Source organism: Bos mutus, chromosome 25 (genome assembly GCF_027580195.1).
Source record: "Bos mutus isolate GX-2022 chromosome 25, NWIPB_WYAK_1.1, whole genome shotgun sequence".
NCBI lineage: Eukaryota > Metazoa > Chordata > Mammalia > Artiodactyla > Bovidae > Bos > Bos mutus.
The window spans coordinates 27483242-27503515 of record NC_091641.1 but is presented as its reverse complement, the minus strand read 5'-3'; the positions used below and the strand labels follow the sequence as shown (position 1 = coordinate 27503515).

The 20274-nt window shown below is 50.4% G+C and overlaps 1 protein-coding gene across 1 annotated transcript in view; it reads right to left on the bottom strand.

Moving 5' to 3' along the window:
* ABCC6 (ATP binding cassette subfamily C member 6) overlaps positions 1 to 20274 on the bottom strand; it is a 68229-nt gene that overhangs the window by 30920 nt on the left and 17035 nt on the right. Inside the window, 11 exon segments of the mRNA XM_070362514.1 lie at positions 1025 to 1039; positions 1042 to 1203; positions 1375 to 1501; positions 3454 to 3529; positions 5584 to 5671; positions 6322 to 6468; positions 7044 to 7247; positions 7438 to 7530; positions 12359 to 12520; positions 16606 to 16783; positions 19657 to 19860. Of these exon segments, the coding sequence (XP_070218615.1) occupies positions 1025 to 1039; positions 1042 to 1203; positions 1375 to 1501; positions 3454 to 3529; positions 5584 to 5671; positions 6322 to 6468; positions 7044 to 7247; positions 7438 to 7530; positions 12359 to 12520; positions 16606 to 16783; positions 19657 to 19860 (1456 nt within the window).

The following is a 20274-nucleotide window of genomic DNA, read 5'->3' as shown; positions in this document are numbered from 1 at the left end:
TTTCCTGGAAACTCTCCTCTTCCTTCCAGGAAACCTTACCCATTTACTTAACTTTATCTCCCATTTTTCCACTCTCAACCCCTTAATCCAAGGGTCAGCAAATGTGTTCTGTAAAGGGCCAGATAAGAACTACTGAAAGGTTTGCAGGGGCTTCCTTGGTGGTGCAGTGGTTAAGAAGCCATCTTGCAATGGTTTGATCCCTGGTCTGGGAAGACCCCGTTTGCTGTGGAGAAACTAAGCCCGTGTCCCACAACTACTGAACCCACATGCTGCAGCTACTAAAGCCCTGTGGACCACAGAGTTCATGCTCTGCAACAAAGAGAAACCACTGCAGTGAGAAGCCTGTGCACCGACACTAGAGCAGGCCCCGCTCTCTGCAACTAGAGAAAGCCCACGTGCAGCATCGCAGATCCAGTGCAGCCAAAAATAAATAAATAAAGCTTTGCTGCCCCACCCCGACCCTAGTCTCTGTCACAGCTGCTCATCTCTGCTCTGATCATGCAAGTGCAACCACGGACCACAGGTAAATGAATGTGTGTGGCTGGGTTCCAATAAAACTTTATTTACAAACCCAGCTGGTGGGCTGGATTTGACCTGTGGGTCATAGTTTGTCAATCCCAGCCCAACCTGTAGCTCTGGATGCACACATCCTGTTTATTAAACATCTCAGCCCAGATCTTTTGGTGAGGTCCTGAGAGAGGAAGCAATCTGACCATTGTCACGCAGAGAGGCAGGGCAGGAGCCTGGGTCACCTCATTCCCAGCTCTCCAGAGAGCCCCCACCCCCCACCCCACCAACCCCTGCCATGTCTCCTGGCCTCTCTTCAGTCTCCGTTTTCAACCATTCTCATTAAAGACTATTTATTGAGCACTTGCTATGTGCCTGGCCCTGAGCTGGGCCCCTTTCCTCCCCTACTTCGTTGCCCACTCTGTCTCCCCTGTATCCTTCCCTCACAGGTCAGGGCAACCAATGGCCCCCAGCCACCGTGCCTCCCTGGCCCATGAAGGCCCCCCAGGACCCTCACCTGCTCCCCAGTTCTCGGGTGTGGACCCCTGCAGGGAAGCCATCCACATCTGGCCACAGGGCACAGGCCTCCAGGACCGTCTCCAGCCACGGTGCATCCAGTTCCTGCCCGAAGCACACGTTGTCCACCACAGACATGTTCTGGACCCAGGCCTCCTGGGGCACATAAGCCACCGGACCCTAAAAGACAAACAGGCTGATGGGGACGGGGTTGGGAGCAGTTTTGGAGGAGCGGTGGGAGCCAGGTTCTTGGCAGTGGTGAAAGGCAGAGAGGAGCTTAGCTGTGAGACGGTGAACCAGGAGGAGCAGAGGCGGGGGACAGTCCAGTGAACGGCAGGGGCCCAGCCTCACCTTGATGCTCACGGACCCCTCCACCTTGGACAGCTCCCCGAGGAGGGCAGACAGCAGGGAGGACTTTCCTGCCCCCACGGGACCGACAACAGCGAGCAGGCAGCCCTGGGGCACCGTGAGGTTGATCCTGGCAACACAGAAGGGGTGATGTGTCCCTGATTAGGACTCAGCCTGAGTCTGGGCAGAGTTGGTGAACACCAGACAACTGGCCTCGGCTCCTGGTAACTCATCCAGGATGGGGGGCCACTAAGAGGATGTCTGGGGCCCCCTTCCTCTCCCAACCCCTGTATGGCTATGCGAGCTGCCATCCTGCATGCGACTGCACACGTGCCCACACATGCATGCACATGTGTACACAGATGCACACACACACGGGTCTGTGCACACTCACTATACCACACTCACATGCACATGTGTACACAAATGCACACATGCACACACACAGGTCTGTTCACACGCCCTGTACCACATCCACATGCACATGTGTACACACATGGGTCTGGGCACACTACACCACACACACGTGCACAAATGTGCACATGGGTCTGTGCACACATATCACACATGCATGCACATGTGTACACAGATGCACACATGCACACATGGGTCTGTGCACACTCACTACACCATACCTCATGCACACCTGTACACAGATACACACATGCCAGCATACCCAAGGGCACATGTAACTGTGCCCACATGCACTATACACACAGACTGCACACAGATGCACACCCTCACACAAGTACACATACACACGCACACCACACATGTGCACAGAGACATGCACATGACATATGCACAATCTGTGCACACACAAGTGCATACACAAGTGCTCTCGCACACACACCTGTGTGCACACACAGATGTACACCCATATGTACACATGTACTCACACACAGAGTGTACTGGTTGGGAGGATCTAACTAGCATCCCCTGTTGCCCAGGTCACAGCCACAGGCTCCTCATTGCTCTCCCTACTGAAGCCCTTGCCCCCCACCCTGTCCATGCCCTTCAGTCCATCCCCCACACACAGGCCCGAGGGACCTGTTCAAACCCAACTCCCCAGTGGCAGCCCCAGCAGTTCCCGCTTCACTTGGGGTGAAAGGTGAGGTTCTGACAATCCTGAAGGACGCCCAGCATACCATCACGGCAGCCATGCTGAGTGTCCTGTTTCTCACACACACCTGGGCGATCGTGCCCCACAAGTGTCAAGTGGCAAAGTCTAGAGATTCTTTCAGTTGTCACACCTGGTGGGGCTGCTCTCAATACTGGGACTTCTGCTAATCCTGCGACAGGGCACAGGAAAGCCCCACCATACAGAACTCTCAGCCCCAAATGTCAGTGATGCAGAGGTGGAGAGTCCTGGGTCCAGGCACACACCTGCCTCAGGACTTTGGCACTTGCTCTTCCCACTGCCTAGAAAGCTTCTCTCCCAAACACATGCAAGGCTCATTCCTTCCCGTTATCTGACCTCTGTTTAAATGCCAGGCCTTCCCTCACTGCACATACCCCTCCCTTGACATCACTCTGCCCCCTCACCCTGATTTCTCATTTGTGCCCGCTGCCCCACCCCCACCCCACCCCACCCTCTGCCATCAGAATGTCAGCCCCAAGAGCACAGGGCCCTTGTCTGTTTTCTTCACTCTATTCCCAGTTCCTAGAACGGGGCCTGGCACATAGCAAGTGCTCAATAAACACTATGAAATGAGTGGATGACAAGTAACACAGATACAGTCCAGGGTGTTTCCTCTCCCTTCACAGGGAGCTTTGCTATTGGCTGGGGTTTTCTGCCACAGAGACCCAGCCAAAGAACTGGGGGCTGGAGGTGACAATGGCCAGTTTGACATAGCAGGGACAGAAGTCGCCACGGCTTACCGGACCCTGGGGCTCCTCTTGGCCAGGCCTCCATCAACATCAACATGACCAGCCTGGGGACCAGAGGGGCGTCTCCTCCCTGATAGGCAAGGCTCAGAAACCCTGTTCCCCATCCGTCTGTGGGAACTCTTGCTTTCCCGTCTGCCTCCCCCACCTCGCCAACATCCAAGGGAAGGCTGTTCCGGGGGCAACCAGCTGTACCTGCGCAGGCAGGGAGCACTTTCCTGGGACCAGGTGAAGGTGCCTTCCTGTATGCTGATGCAGTCCTCCCCAGCAGCTACAAGGCATACAGGCCAGTTACACAAGATGCTCCCGGCTTGCCCCTCCTCCAGGACACCCACGGGCTGCAGGAAATCTCCCCCACTAAACAAACTGTTCCTCCACGCACGGGCTTGTGTGACCCTGAAGTGGTCACATTCTCTCCCTGTCGGATGGTTACATAACTCAGTGGTTGGCACACCACAGCCTAGGGGCCAGACCCTGTCTGCTGCCTATTTTCATAAAGTTTTATTGGAACACAGCCACGCCCATTCATTTATGTATTCCTGGGGTTGCTTTCACACTAGAAAGGCAGAGGTGAGCAGTTATGACAGAGAAAAAAGGACTTGGAAAGCTTAAAACAAGTACAATTGGGTCCTTCACAGAAAAGGTTAGAGGGCAGCTGATACAATTTATCACCTGATCCAGGACCCTGGAGATGGAGTGTTATTAATTTCACTGGGACCACTGATGTAACCAGGAACATATAGTCTCCCCATGTCTCTGGGTCTCAGATATTTTATCCATGTAATAAGTGAGGCACCAGATTAGTGGTTTCAGACCCTGAATACACATTTAGAATCACCTGGAAAGATTTTTTTTGAAAAACACAAAGCTCTCCATGGTTCAGCTCAAACCAATAAAGGAGACTCTGCTTGAGGGTGAGGCCTGAGAACCCTACATTTAATAAGCAGTCAACACCCACTGAACTGGATGGTCTCTAGGGGAGGGTTTCAGACTGCAGGATGCCCAGTTATATCTGAAATTCAGATAAACCATGAGCACTTTTTCAGGATAATTTTGCCCACACGTTACATGGGAGATACTTATGCTAAAAAAATCAGAATTTCTTAATATGTGAAATTCAGATTTAACTGGGAGTCCTGTGTTTTCCTTTGTTGAGTTTGACTACCCTGCTCTGGGGGCTTGTCCTTTCTTAAGTCTGGGGTGTGGGGGTACGTCTTCATTTCCATCTGCAAAGGGGGTGGGTCATGGGAGCACCTACCCCGTGGTGCCGTGGTGAGGTTCAAGGGGGTCATCACTAAGTAAAGCATTTCCAAAGTGCTGGCTCATGGTAAATGCTTGGTCACTGCCAGCTGTTGGTGTTTGTGTTAATCTCACTCTCAGGGTGTGTGAGAGTGCAAGGACTGGGGTGGGGGCAGGGGGTGTGGTGAGGCTCCGGTCATAGGCAGGTGATCAAGTATGTCAGAGTCATGACTTAAATAACACTCAGGGGTTTCTGGCCCATGGGGCCTCCTGCCGGGATTCAGGCATGACATCTCGGACCCCAGGCTAGTTAGTGGGCATCTCCCGAGAGTCAGGGGCCTGCTCTCTCTTGGTGGCCCTCAGGACGGTCCTCAGGACAGTGGAGGTGGGTTGCCACAGCGGGAAGCAGAGGCCAGGAGTGGGGCTGTTACTGCCTGGGCCACACAGCAGCAAGGCAATCCTGGGATTCCAAGCCAGCATCCACCTCCAAACACCCAAATCACATCAATTCGGCTAAATGTGGCTGTGCCCAGCTGAAAACGTGCCAGAACCGTGAGGAGCCTCAGAAACACCAATCTGGGGTTATTTAGAGCTCTCTTTGCTGACGTAAGTTTTATTGGATTATTGGATTTTTACCAATAATAATTCTAATAATAACTAAAATGCATTGGATGCTGACTTGCTGCAGGGCCCTGCTCTAACTGCGAGGCTTCAGAGGACCCATTCAACCCTCACAACAATCCTGTGCAGAGGTGCTATGATGATCACCATGTCCATTTTGCAGATGGGAACACTGAGGCTCGGGCAGATTAATAACTGGTCAAGGTCACCCATCCTGGGGTCTGTGCTGGAGCCAGAATTTGGATTCGGATGATTTCTAGGTAGGCAGCTTGAAGCTTGCTTAGTCACAAGGGGAGGATTCATACACAGTGCCTGTTCCAAGTAACACCACCTACAGCATGGTCTGCACATGCAGTCCCATCGCTGGCAGCCCCCAGCTGGGGTCCTGGCATTCCACCAGTGGGAAGGCGGGCCCTGCTGGTTCTCTTGTCTCTCCCACCCCCTCCTGCTGAACTCAGCTCTCACCGCATCTGGAGGGACTCGAGTCCACAGCCCCAGGGTCAGTTTCTTCCAGGGAGAGGAAGGCAGCTAGGCGGTCAAAGGACACCCGGGCCTGGAGAAACCAAAGCCTTAGGTCAGCTGTACAGTAAGGGCCACAAACGAACTCAGACTTCGGGTGTCGGGTGCCTCAGGATACTGGGAAAGCTTCCTGCCTACCAAGCCCTACACATTTACAAGGCACCAGCACAAAGCTTTCCAGGTCACGGATGATGAAGTGCATGAGGTTGGAGCAATGCTGGTGGTGAGCTCCCAGCTCCTTGCTTCCATTCTGCAGACCAGACCAGGGAGGAGGACGGTGGCTTTTTTGATTGCCTGACATCAGGAACAATTACAAACTCTGTCCATCTGGGGGTGTCTCCACTCCCAGCCCCAAGCCCGTCTTCCGGGATGAAAGAATAAACAGGAATGTCTCAGCTGGAGCAGTTTTCTCATTTTTATCATGTGCAAGGAGGCACAGTGTGAGTAGAGACAGTAAAAGAAGAGAAATGAAATGAAATCCATTTGTATTAATGTAAAAAAGGGACCAGAATGGATCCTCGCAGATGGGTTTGCTAGAAAGGTGATGCTGCCTATTTTGAGGATGCTTGCTGGCTTCTTCCCACTGTTCCCTGTGAACGGCCATCTCTTTCCCAGTTTTGTTTCCTTGCTTCAGCCTAGCCTGCAAGGTTCCTCCCGGACAGCCTCCCCTCCCCGCGGCCTCACCTGGACGATGGAGTGGATGGAGAAGGGCAGGAAAGCCTGGGCCTTGTTGAGGATGTTGAGAACCGTGAGGGTCACGAAGGCTTTCTCGGCGTCCATGGCGTTCTCCTCGGCCACCAGAGTATGCACAGCAAAGACAACCAGGGCCACCTGGGTGAGACACGGGTGGCGACAATGAGCTGCTAAATGTGGCCAGGGAAGGCAGGCTGGCTGCGGGTCTCCAGGGGCCAAATGGCCACACCTGCCATGTTGCAATGGCTTCTCTTCCACCTAGATCGTCCCCCAAATTCTGCTATTGATGGAGGGAGTTGTGTGTATGTGGCCCCCACTCTTAGTATCAGAAACTCTTAGTTCCAGGTATTGGATGATGAGGCATTTTTCCATCTTGTTAGCATTTTCGTGGTTCTAGACAACAGTGGGATTTATGACTCTAGACTCTGGGAAGATGACTCAAGTTGAAGGTATCAGCCACCATGGAGTACTCTGGGTCCTGGTGGCACTTGTGGTTCTAAATGTCACTGGGTGGGAGGTTCATTTCCAGGGGTTGGTGGTGTTATGTTTCTGGGTGTTATTGATACGATGGTCATGCTAGGTGATGGTCAGTCTGTGACAGTCACTCGGTGTGATGGTGACCCCATGAGCCTATATGGGGAGCCCTCATCCCGCACCCCCAGCATTCCCCCCCACTGAGTCCTTGCTCTGCAGGGGGACCAGAGTGACATCACCAGAAACGTGGACACTTGGAAGGACACCAGAGACACGGAGAAGAGGAGGCTGGAGGTCTTCAAGGCGCCCAGCTCCTGGGCCCGGATGTGCAGGACTCTGTCCAGAAAGGCTCCCTCCCAGCCATGGTACTTGACCGTCCGCACGTTCCTGAGGATGCAGCTGGTGAGCCGCGCCCGACAGTCCTTCTGCCTCATTTGCTCTTGCTGGGACCAGAGGGAAGAAGACAGGATAGGATAGGAAGTCTGGAATGTTCCTTCTCTGCAACCGCCACAAGCCCCCACCCCTATCCTGCACCTGCCTCCTCCCCGCTGCCCTGCACCAGCACGGGTCCTGAGACCTACAGGCTTGCCACCCCCTTCCAGCCTGGAGTGTCCCTTCTTCCAAATGCCAAACCTGATGGTGGTTCCTCTTCTTGGTGATGAAGAAATTCAGAGGGAGGAGGCTCACGAAGACAGCGATGGCGGTGAGGGCAGATGGCCCTAGAAGCTGGATAAAGAGGGGGCTGGATGTCATGAGACGCCTCCAGGAGCCCAGCTGTCAATACGGGGCTGGTTGTGGATGTGGTTGTGGATGGTTGTGATGCTCAGACTCAGGTCCTAAGGCAGTGAGGTGTCAGAGAGTCCAATGAAAGCAGCCACCAGGTCATAGAGACCGGGACTCCTGGGCTCCTTAGAAGGGAACACGCGGAAGATGGAGCCCACCTGTGTTTGGTGGGGGAGGGAAAAATGATGAACCTCACATGATGGAGGGGGCGGTCATAGTCATGACAGGACATGCATCCAGATGGGCAGGGTTGTGCCTGGCTACTATGATGAAAACAGACTCTGGATGGGGATCTGGGTTCCAATCCTGAATTTATGCCGCACTTTGGTGTGGCCCTGGGCAAGTGACAGCTGGACCCATAAAGAAGGCTGAGCGCCAAAAAATTGATGCTTTTGAACTGTGGTGTTGGAAAAGACTCTTGAGAGTCCCTTGGACTGCAAGGAGATCAAACCAGTCAATCCTAAAGGAAATCAATCCTGAATATTTACTGGAAGGACTGTTGCTGAAGCTGAAGCTCCAATACTTTGGCCACCTGATGCAAAGAGTCGACTCATTAGAAAAGGCCCCGATGCTCGAAAAGACTGAAGGCAGGAGGAGAAGGGGACATAGAGAATGAGATGGTTGGATGGCATCACCAACTCGATGGACATAGTTTGAGAAAGCTTCGGGAGTTGGTGATGGACAGGGAAGCCTGGCGTGCAGCAGTCCATGGGGCCGCAGAGTCAGATAGGACTGAGCCACTGAACAGCAACACCTGGGCAAGATAGTAACCCTCCCTACGCTGCAGTTTCCTCATATTAGAGGGGAGTGGAGCTGTTTCCACCGCCTGTAGCAAGGGCTGCTGTTATACAACCATTAGCTGAATCTTCAATTCACCCCCCCGCAAGGGTTGCCACACTTAGCAAATAAATATATTTAACTGCAAGCCCAGTTAAATCTGAATTTCAGATAAACAGCAAATAAGTTTTTAGTGTAAATATATCCCATGTCATGTTTGGGATAGATTTACAATAAGAAATACTTCTGTTGATATGAAATTCACCTTTAGTTCGATGTCCTGTATTTTCTCTGGCTGCCCTGCCCCCACCAGCTTTGTGACTGGGGACAGGTCTCTTCCCTCCCTCTTTGGTTTCTCTCTCTGGAAAATGTGAAAGTGGCCAAGAGGATAAACGATTTTTATGTGGCTGAAACAGTAAAATGAAACAGCTAGCCCGTCTGTTTCATTTATGCAGCAATATCGCCACCCAGGGGTCACATGGAGAGGCTCCCAGAAGGCAAACGCCTGCCAGAGCTGGGAGAATACTCAGAGAACTATGAACAGAAGGTTAAATAAGCTCTCTCTGGCAAAAAATGCTATAAACGCTAACCCCAATGCCCACCCCTCCCCCTTTACCAGGGTCTCCTGGTGACTTTCTGAAGTTAGGGACCGTTTGCCAAGAGGCAGACAAAAGTGATGGGTGGTGTCATCTACAGATTCACTGGGGTCGTTGGTCAGCTTGCTTCACTGCCCTGCATTTTCCCCCGTGTCCTTCCTCTCTTTCTCTCCAATAATAAGCACTAACATCTATTTACTTGATGAGGATTCACTATGTGTGCTAAGTCCTAGACTGCAAGGCGGCAAGTCAAAACGCATCCAGGCTCCAAGCCCTCATGGGGAGGGTCGGGGTAGAAGCAGCAGCAGACGTGTAATAATGATAACACACAACTGGTATTCTGGAACATTCACACTCACTCACAGTCAATAAGCCGTTGATACACCCACCCAGGGGCCCATGAAACCCAGCATGCAGGCCAGATTCCTCCACCTGTTTATGTGCAGACCTCAAGCTGTACAAAATGATCCATAGGTTTTCCACTACCAAATGACTGATAATGAAAATCAAATGAAGATTCTACAACACATGGAAATTATGTGAAATTCAAACTTCAGTGTCCATAAGTGACTTTATTGGAACCCCACCAGGCCTGTTTGATTAGTATGGTCTGTAGCCGCTTAGAAGGGCAGAGTTGAATAGTTTTAAGAGAGACCCTACTGCTCCTAGAATGTCACACCCTAAGAAAACCACAGTTTAAAAAGACACATGTACCCCCATGCTCACTGCAGCATTGTTTACAATAGCCAGAACACGGAAGCAACCTGGATATCCATTGACAGATGAATGGATAAAGAAGACGCGGAACCTGTATGCAATGGAATATTACTCAGCCATAAAAGGAACACATTTGAGTCAGTTCTGGTGAGGTGAATGAACCTAGAGCCTGTTATACAGAGTGAAGTCAAGACAGAAAGAGAGAAAACAAATATTGCATATTCATGCACATATATGGAGTCTAGGAAAATGGTACTAAGAAATCTATCTGCTGGGAAGGAATGGGGATGCAGATGTAGAGAATAGACTTGTAGACACAGTGGGAAAGAAGATGGCACGAATTGAGAGAGTAGCGCTGACATACATACACACTGCTGCTGCTGCTGCTAAGTCGCTTCAGTCCTGTCCGACTCTGTGTGACCCCATAGACGGCAGCCCACCAGGCTCCCCGGTCCCTGGGATTCTCCAGGCAAGAACACTGGAGTGGGTCGCCATTCCCTTCTCCAATGCATGAAAGAGAAAAGTGAAAGTGAAGTCGCTCAGTCGTGTCTGACTCTTAGCGACCACATGGACTGCAGCCCACCAGGCTCCTCCGTCCATGGGATTCTCCAGGTAAGAGCACTGGAGTGGGGTGCCAGTGCCTTCTCCGATATACACACTACCATGTGTGAAGTAGCCAGCTGGTGGGAAGCTGCTGCATAACACAGGGAGCCCAGCCTGGCACTCTGATGACCTAGAGGGGTGGGAAGGGGGGTGGGAGGGAGGCTCAAGAGGGAGGGGATATAAATATATAGACAGATAGTTATAGTCATGACTGATTTGACTGTACAGCAGAAACCAACACAACATTGTACAGCAATTATCCTCCAAATACAAAAGTTAAAAAAAAAAAATCTGACCTGGTCCTCTACAGAAAAGTTTGTGAGCCTGACACCCACACCTGGAGCAGAGTGGAAGATCTTTAAAGAGCTCCATCCCTATGTGTAATCAACAAGACAAACACTTATAGGGTACAGCTGGGTCTTGCTGTCTACGCGCTCACTGAATTCAACTCAAGGGCAGAGGCCCTTTCTTTAATTCCATATGCAGGGTATGATGTTGGAGGCAGTAGGGTCTCTCTTGGAAAAGTTACTGATTATTTTGTAGAGCTTGAGGTCCGCACATAAGCAGGTGGAGGAATCTGGCCTGCATGCCAGGTTTCATGGGCCCCTGGGTGGGTGTATTGGTGGCTAAATAGCTGTGGGTGAGTGTGTGGAATGTTCCAGAATACCAGTTATGTGTTATCATCATTATTGTACCTCTGCTGCTGCTTCCATCCCCACCCCACCCCCGTAAAAGCTTGTAGCCTGGATGCTTTTCGACTTGCCACCCTGCAGTTCAGGACCCAGCACACACAGCGGGTGCTCAGCAAGTACACAGACGTTAACTATTATTATTGGAGAGAAAGGGAGGAAGGACACGGGGGAAAATGCAGGGCAGTGAAGCAGGCTGACCAACGACCCCAGTGAGTCTGCAGATGACACCACCCATCACTCTGCCTCTTGGCAGACGGTCCCTAACATCAGAAAGTCACCAGGAGACCCTGGTAAAGGGGGAAGGGTGGGCATTGGGGTTAGCAACTGTAGCATTTTTGCCAGAGAGAGTTTATATGTCATTATTACTTTGCAGATGAGGAAATTAGGCACAGAGGGGCTAGTTATGCGAAAGTTTCGCAACTAGCAAGTGATAAAAGCAGGGTATGGGCTCACTGCAAGGTCTGATTTTAATTAAAAATTTTAAAAGAAGGGAATTCCCTGGCGGTCCAGTGGCTGGGACTTCAAGCTTTCACTGCCAAGGGTGCAGGTACAAGCCCTGGTTAGGGACATACGATCTCACAAGCTGCGTGGGCAACCGAAAAAAGGTCCTACATCACAAAACAGATGTAAGGGAGTCAGAATTAAGTTCTGATTCCGCCCCTCGCCCCTGCCCCCAGTGGCTACTTTATGTGTTTTAAAAACTAAGTAAATTCCTGCCCCTAAATTTTCTTTCATTTTTGTTTGTGGTAGTGCTGGTGGCCCCAGCGTTACTGATAACTTCAAACCGTATCCTGATGCACGCGTGCGTGCATACATGCGTGCTAAGTCACTTCAGTCATGTCTGATTCTTTGTGACCCTATAGAATGGCAACCCACTCCAGTGTTCTTGCCTGGAGAATCCCAGGGACGGGGAAGCCTGGTGGGCTGTCGTCTATGGGGTCGCACAGAGTCGGACACGACTGAAGTGACTTAGCAGCAATAGCAGACCGTAACCCGCCAGGATCCTCTGTCCATGGGATTCTCCAGACAAGAATACTGGAGTGGGTTGCCATTTCCTTCTCGAGGGGACTTTTCTGACACAGGGAGCAAACCCATGTTTCTTATGTTTCCTGCATTGGCAGGCAGGTTCTTTACCACTAGCACCACCTGGAAGTCCCGATACCACACCCCCAAAGTGCCCATGTCATCACCATCATCATCATTATTTGACAGAAGGGGAACCGAGGCCCAGACTGGTGAGCATCCTGCCCAGGGTAACGTGAAGGCCGCCCTGGCCTGAGACTTTGGCCATAACAGCAGCCCACGGGTTGCGGACAAAGACAGGATTAAAGGGGACAAGGAGGACGAGGGTTCTGCTCAAATCCCACTCCCTCTGCCCCAGCACACCTGCCAGAGGTAGACAAAGCACACGACGATCCAGATGAGCGGCAGCCACAGCCCGTTGAGGTAGGTGACGCTCTCGGTCAGCCGCTGCACGTCCACAGACACCAGGTTGACCACGTCGCCCACTGCACTGGACTTCCTGGAGCTGCTGGACAGAGCCAGGACCTGGGAGGGGCGGGCAGATGGAGACCTGAGTCGGAGGGACGTGGGGGAGGCCGATGGCTTGGACTGAGCAAGAGCCCAGCCACCTGGCAGACTGGGCTCTAAGTTATGCTGCCCCTGCTGGCTGAGGCAGGTTTCTTTACCATCTGAGCCTCAGTTTACTCATCTGTAAAGCATGCTTAGGAGATTTTATCAGCCCACTTTACAGATGAGTAAACTGAGGCTCAGATGGTAAAGAAACCTGCCTCAGCCAGCAGGGGCAGCATAACTTAGAGCCCAGTCTGCCAGGTGGCTGGGCTCTTGCTCAGTCCAAGCCATGGTGTTTTAGTTGAAAACACTGTAATTTCCTCTTTAATTTCCTTGATCCACGGGCTACTTAATTTACAAATATTTGAGGATTTTCCAGAGTCGTTTCTATTATTAATTTGTGATTTAACTCCATTCTGGTTAAAGAACATACTTTGTAAGATCTAAATCCTTTTAATTTTGTTAAATCTTGTTTTATGACCCCAAATATGGTCTATCTTAATAAATAGTAATTTGTGCTAAAAAAAAAAAAAATCTCCTAAGCACAACTCCCAGGACCACTGTAAGAATCCAGGGAGATGACAAAAACGAAAATACCTTGATATCCGTGAAGTAGTGGAAACAATAACAATAACACAATACATCAAAACCTTGAATTTATGATGATAATGGTAGCCATCTGCTGGGCGCTATGTCCTAGCTGTGCTGTTCTGTGCCCAGTTGCTCAGGCTCAGTCGTGTCTGACTCTTTTGTGACCGTATGGAATGCAGCCCTATGTAGCCCTATGGAATATAGTCCACCATGCTCCTCTGTCCGTGGAATTTTTCAGACAAGGATATTCAAGTGGGTTGTCATTTCCTTCTCCAGGGGATCTTCCTAACCCATGGATTGAACTCACACCTCCTGCATTGACAGGTGGATTCTTTACCACTGAGCCACCAGGGAAGCCTGATTGCAAAAATATAGTGTTTTATCCACAGTGTTTTAAATTAAATGGCACATACTGTGCCTGTTCCATACAGCTGTCTGTTGTGTCCCATCATGGAAAAAATGATGAAAATTTTCATTTACTTAGCACAGTGCCCAGGATATAGGGTTTCCCAGGTGGGGCAGGGGTAAAGAATCCACCTGCCACTGGAGGAGACCCAAGAGACGCAGGTTCAATCCCTGGGTCAGGAAGATCCCCTGGAGGAGGAAATGGCAACCCACTCCAGTATTCTTGCCTGGAGAATCCCATGGACCCAGGAACCAGGCAGGCTACAGTCCATGTGGTCACAACAGAGTTGGACATGACTTAGCAAGTAAACAACAATTTTTGTATCACTTTGGGGGAAAAAAAATCAAAGCCAACCATTCAGTAAATTAAACATCTTGATTAAAAGAGGAAAGAAAAAGTGAAACGAGAATCAATGAGATGGATAATTATTAATCTCATTTCACAGACAAGGAAACTGAGGCACAGAGAAATTGACCAACTTGCCCAAAACCAGAAGGTTTAGATTGGAATCCAGGATAACAGAGGCTAGACAGAGTGTTAGACTGATTCCCCCCAGGCATTCAACATGCCTTGTAGATACTAACCTGGTTTTCTAACAGCCACACATTTGCCCTGATTCTGGGGTCACAGTGGACCCCTTCCAGCCTGTTGAATACTACATTCTACTTGCAATCGTCTCTGCTGGGTGTGTCAGGGAAGAAGTGAGGGGGTGAAATGATGAGCTGGAAACAAACAAGTATAGAAATTCTCCAAAAAAATTTTCCAATCTTTACTGAGCACCTGCTCTGGGCCTCACTCTGAGTTCTATGGTCAAAAGAGGCGAGGTGCTTGGTCTCCTGGGAGTGGAGTTTGAGCTGGGGAACAAAATTAAAGATGTACACAGTTCACCGTTTAATAGTAATTATGATGAGTGTCTGTGGTGTTGGAGAAGACTCTTGAGAGTCCCTTGGACTGCAAGGAGATCCAAGCAGTCCATTCTGAAGATCAGCCCTGGGATTTCTTTGGAAGGAATGATGCTAAAGCTGAAACTCCAGTACTTTGGCCACCTCATGCGAAGAGTTGACTCATTGGAAAAGACTCTGATGCTGGGAGGGATTGGGGGCAGGAGGAGAAGGGGATGACAGAGGATGAGATGGCTGGATGGCATCACTGACTCGATGGACGTGAGTCTGAGTGAACTCCGGGAGTTGGTGATGGACAGGGAGGCCTGGCGTGCTGCGATTCACGGGGTTACAAAGGGTCGGACACGACTGAGCAACTGAACTGAACTGATGATGAGTGTCATGAAGTGTTTTAAAATATAGGTTTTATTATTATTCAAGTATGGCAAGCCCACAGACCAGAGAAGACTAATATTGACAAGAGGGTTTATTACACTGAACAATCTCAATAGAAAGGGGTATTCCACACTATGGGGTGGGAGCACCTGGGGAAGCACTGGAGTGGGGCAGGGTGAGATGAACCATAGGCAAGAGCTTGCTGTGGTTTTCATGGGAAAGTCAGACAGGGTCGGCAGGTTTAGCATTGGCTAGTTTGAGTAATTCCAGCTGCTCTGGGCATAGGAACTGGGCCTCATTGTCTGATACGTGGCCCTGGGGTGATTATAGCAAGGACAATGGCCAGAGGCTGAGGGCCTCAAAAGGAGGCAGGTGGAGTGTGAGTCAGGGTGGGTTGGTTTGCATGTGAAAGGCATGCTTTCCGATGAGTCACGTACCATCTGGAGGAACTGGCTGACCTCGGAAGGGACAGAGGGACAGTCCCTCCAGGGTCAGCAAGGCCCCAGATGTCGAAGCACCAGACAGAAAATAAGGAAGCACAGCTGGACTTACCAGGTGGTCCAGTGGTTAAAAATCCACCTGCCAATGTAGGGGATATGGGTTTAACCCCTGGTCGGGGAGGATCCACATGCCTCTGGCAACTAAGACCGTGAGCCACAACTACAGAGCCTGCCCAGTAGAGCCCATGCTCCACGACAAGAAAAACCACCACAACGAGGAGTGCATGCCCCGCAACTCGAGAGTGGCCCCTGCTCGCCGCAACTGGACAAAGCCCGAGTACAGCAACAAAGACTCAGTGCAGCCAAAAAGAAATAAATTAATTTTAAACCTGGTTAATACAGAAGCAGCCCAGAGGGCAGACTGGGGGGTCTGACCCATCAGGAGATGAAGAGGCTGCCCTGAAATTCTCCAAAATATGGGAAATGCAAAGCCCTTAGGCTGCCTTCCCACAGCCTCAGCTCCACATGTGGACTCAAAAGACAGGACAGGTCACACCCGTTCCCAGCGAGCCACGTGGTTGGGAACTCAGGAGACACACAGCCACCCTGGAGCTGTTCCCTTTGCTCCCCTCCTCTCCCAGGTGACAGCTCAGGTGTGAGAAACGGACTCAGTGGGGACTGGGTCGTCCTGGCTCAGAGGCTGCAGACCCAGAGGGGCCAACATGTCTTAGAGCAGCAGCCTCACGGGCTTCGTTTCCAAGAATGACCACACAGAGAGAAGCCCAAAGCGCTGGCTTCCCTCCAGGTGTCACAGTTCACTGACAGAACTTCCAGCCCAGATTCCATTTACCGGTGGCTCAGGGGTCATTTCAACTGTAAGCAGTGTTACCTGGTCAAATAGCTGACAGTCTACCTTTATCTGGTTTCCACACAGCCCAAAGGTTAGTCCTTTATCCACAGAGAGATGGGCGGAAATTCACTACATGAAGAATTGGGGAAAGGGTGCCCAGGCAGTGGGAACCACACGTACAAAGGCCCTGAGGTAGGAGGATGCTTGAGGAACTGAAAGGAGACTGGTGTGGCTGGAGGAAAGGAAAGGAGGTGTGAAGGAAGCATGTGATGTAATCAGACAGAAGAGGTCTCAGGGTCAGATCACACAAGGTCTTACAGAAATAACCAAGAAGGTGAGAGTGCAGTATGAGCAACTATGAGAAACGTGATGAATGAGTGTGCTTGGGGGCGCAGATGAGAGTTCAGTGACGTGGCTCTCCTTGGCTGGGACGTCTGTGTGTAAATTGGGACAGGCTGGAAAGAGAGGAAAGGCCACACCCCTCCCCCGGGGCTCACCTTTCTGTACACCAGGCCAGTGATGGCTGTTCGCAGCCTCAACTGTAGCACCTTGAGTCTGTACATGTGCTGCTGCTCGAACAGCGTTTGCAGGCAGGCGGAGAGGAACATCAGCACGGCCAGGAGATAGCCCTTCCAGGCTGGGGTGTTGGGGTCCCCGATAAACTCCAGGAAGAGGCTTGCAGGAGGAGAAGGAGGGAGAAGTTGGTGAGAGAGGGTGCCCATGGCTACTGCCTCTGCCTAAGCCTGGCCAGGTCTGGAGGACCAGACAGTACTGGAGGGTCTTTTGTTTTTGCAAAAACGATTGCAACTATTTCTCCCACTGTCCACGCTCATTTCCACCATGACTTACATCTCCAATCAACAGGCAGAGTTTTTATCCCCACCTGTTATGGCTGAGTTGTGTCCCCCCAAAATGTATATGTTTAGGTCCTAACCCCCAGTGCCTCGGAATATGACCATGCATTTGATGACAGGGCCCTTAAAGAGGCGACTGAGTTCAAACAAGGCCGTTAGGAGGGGCCTGAATCCAGGACAACTGGTGTCCTTAGAAGAAGAGGAAATCTGGACACAGAAGGAGACCCCGGGGTGCGTGTGTTCCAAGGAGAGACCATGTGAGGATGCGGAGAGAAGGCAGCTGTGCACGAGGCAAAGAGAGGCCTCAGGGCAAACAACCTTGATCTTGAACTTCTAGCTTTCGGTGATGGGAAGACAAAAGTGTCTGTTGTTTAAATGGGACCTAATTGAATTCAGAAGCTTTTGTACAGCAGAGGAAACCAGAAACAAAAATGAAGAGACTACCTCCAGACTGGGAGAAAATATCTGCAAACGATGTGACCAACAAGGGATTCATCTCCAGAATCCACAAACAGCTCCCACAGTTCAATATCAAAAAAACAAATAACCCAAATAAAAAATGGACAGAAGATCTAAATTGACATTTCTCCAAAGAGGACACATGGGTGGTCAAAATGCACATGAAAAGATGTTCAGCATTGCTAATTATTAGAGAAATGCAAATCCAAACTACAATGAGGGATCACTCCACACCGGTTAGACTTTGTTGTTGTGCAGTCGCTAAGTCATGTCCAATTCTGTGCGACCCCATGGACTGCAGCACACCAGGCTTCCCTGTCCATCACCAACTCCCAGAGCTTGCTCAAACTCATGTCCATTGGGTTGGTGATGCCATTCAACCATCTCATCCTCTGGTCAGAATGGCCATCACCAAAATGTCTACAAACAATAAATGCTGGAGAGGGTGTGAAGAGAAAGAGATCCCTCCTACACTGTTGCTGGGAATGTAAATTGGTGTAGCCACTATAGAGAACAGTATGTGAGAGGGGTAGGAATGTGAGAGAAAGTCGCTCAGTCATGTCTGACTATTTGAGGCACCATGGATTATACAGTCCTTGGAATTCTGGATTCATGGATTATACAGTCCATGGCCAGAATACTGGAGTGGGTAGCCCTTCTCTTCCCCAGGGCATCTTCCCAACCAAGGGATCGAACCCAGGTCTCCCACATTTCAGGAGGATTCTTTACTAGCTGAGCCACAAGGGAAGCCCAAAAATACTGGAGTGGGCAGCCTATCCCTTTTCTCGGGGAAGAGAACAGTATGGAAGTTCCTTAAAAAAACTAAAAATAGAACTACCATATGATCCTGCAATCCCACTCCTGGGTATATCCAGAGAAAATTATAATTCAAAAAGATGTGTGTGCCTGTGCTCAGTCGCTCAGTCGTGTCCGACTCTTTGAGGCACCAAGGACTGTAGCCTGCCAGCCTCTTCTCTACATGGAATTTTCCAGGCAAGAATACGGGAGTTGCGTACCATTTCCTACTACAGGGGATCCTCCCAACCCAGGGATTGAACCCTCATTTCTTGTGTCTCCTGCCTTGGCAGGATGATTCTTTACCACTAACACCATCCCAAAATATACATGCACCCTAATGTCCATTGTTCCACCCTAATGTGGAAGCAACCTAGGGTCCATCAACAGATGAACAGATTAAAGAGATGGATACTACTCAGCCATAAAAACGAATGAAATAATGCTATTTGCAGCAACATGGATGGACCTGGAGATTATCACACAGTGAAGTAAGACAAAGATAAATACATGATATCACTTACATGTGGAACAAAAAAAAATCATACAAATGAACTTACAAAACAGTAATAGACTCACAGACATAGAAGACAAACTCAAAGTTACCAAAGGGGAGGAATAAATTAAGAGTTTGGGATTAACTATTATAAAATAGTAATAACCAACAAGGATCCACTGTACAGAATAGGGAACTGCACTCAATAGTTTATAATAACCTCTAAGAGAAAAGAATCTGATGAAACGGAATCACTTAGCTGTACATCTGAAACACAGCATTATAAATCAACTAAACTTCAATTTTACAAAAAAGAAAAGAAAGAAACGACAGTAGAAAAGATAAGCACCGGGAAAAGGATTTCTGCTCAAGACACCCAGGCTGTAGTCCTTTGCTACGGCAGCTTGAGCAAAGTTACAGGCCACCCCTTGAATCTGGGCTGGCTGTACAACCAGCTTTGGCTTCAGGAGAAAAGGGCTTTGTCTAGAGACCCTGCCAAGCAGCCCTGCAAAAGAGCTGGAAATCAGCCTTTTGAGGGTGACAGACCATCAGGGGAGAGACGAGATGTCCCAGCTGAGACCACCTTGGTGACTGCAGACACACGACTGAACCCTCCAAGGCTGCGCCCAGCATGAACTGATGCCCCACACCATCACAGCCAAGGAAGCGGTTTGAAGCCCCTCACTTTTGGGGACTTTTGTGGTACAGTGAAAGCAAAGTGATGCAGTCAGCCCAAATTCATTCATTTTCTCTCCCCGAGGGAAACGGGAGTCACTTTTTCATTTATTTCTGTTCTTCCTCAGCACCCTTTTCATCCACCCTCAGTGCCTTGAGCGCCAGAGGTCCAGGCAGGGGTGGAAGGAGGGTTGAAGGTCCTCCAGGTCCTGGAAGGACACCGTTCGGGGACCACCAGCCTCAACAAAGCACCCAAGGCTTGGACCCACCTGAGGAGCTTGGGCACCGTGAACCTGAAGACATCACTGATGATGAGGCTGAGGGTCCCCAGGAGGAAGGCGGAGCGGCCCACCTGCCAGATGGCTCTCAGCAGCGGGCCCCTCTTCCCCCGCTGTTGCGGCAAGAGGGTCTCCGTCTCTGGGGCCTCCTTGTTACGGCTTCCTTTCCTTTTAAATGCTGTCGCCTTGGTGTGCCTTAGGGGAGAGAAGACATCAGCTCTGGGCCCTTTTAATAGACTGAAGGTTTTTGTCCCCACCTCCATCCCGCCCACCACCCAAATTCATGTTGAATCTAATTTCCAGTGTGATGGTATTAGGGGGTGAGACCTCTGGGAGGTGATTAGGTCATGTGGGTGCAGCCCTCATGAGTAGGATTAGTGACCTTAAGAAAAAGACCCCAGAGAGCTCCCTCGGGTGTTACCCCATTTCACAGATGAGGAAACTGAGGCTCAGAAACTAAAGCTGGGGAAGGATGCACGGTTGAGAAATAAAAGGGTTGGGATTCAATCCCAACCTTCAGAGCACTTTCTGATCCCTTAGGCAGCCCACCCCAGCCAGCCCTGAGGTGGTTTAGAACTGGTTGAGGACCAGTTTAGAATCACTGCTGAG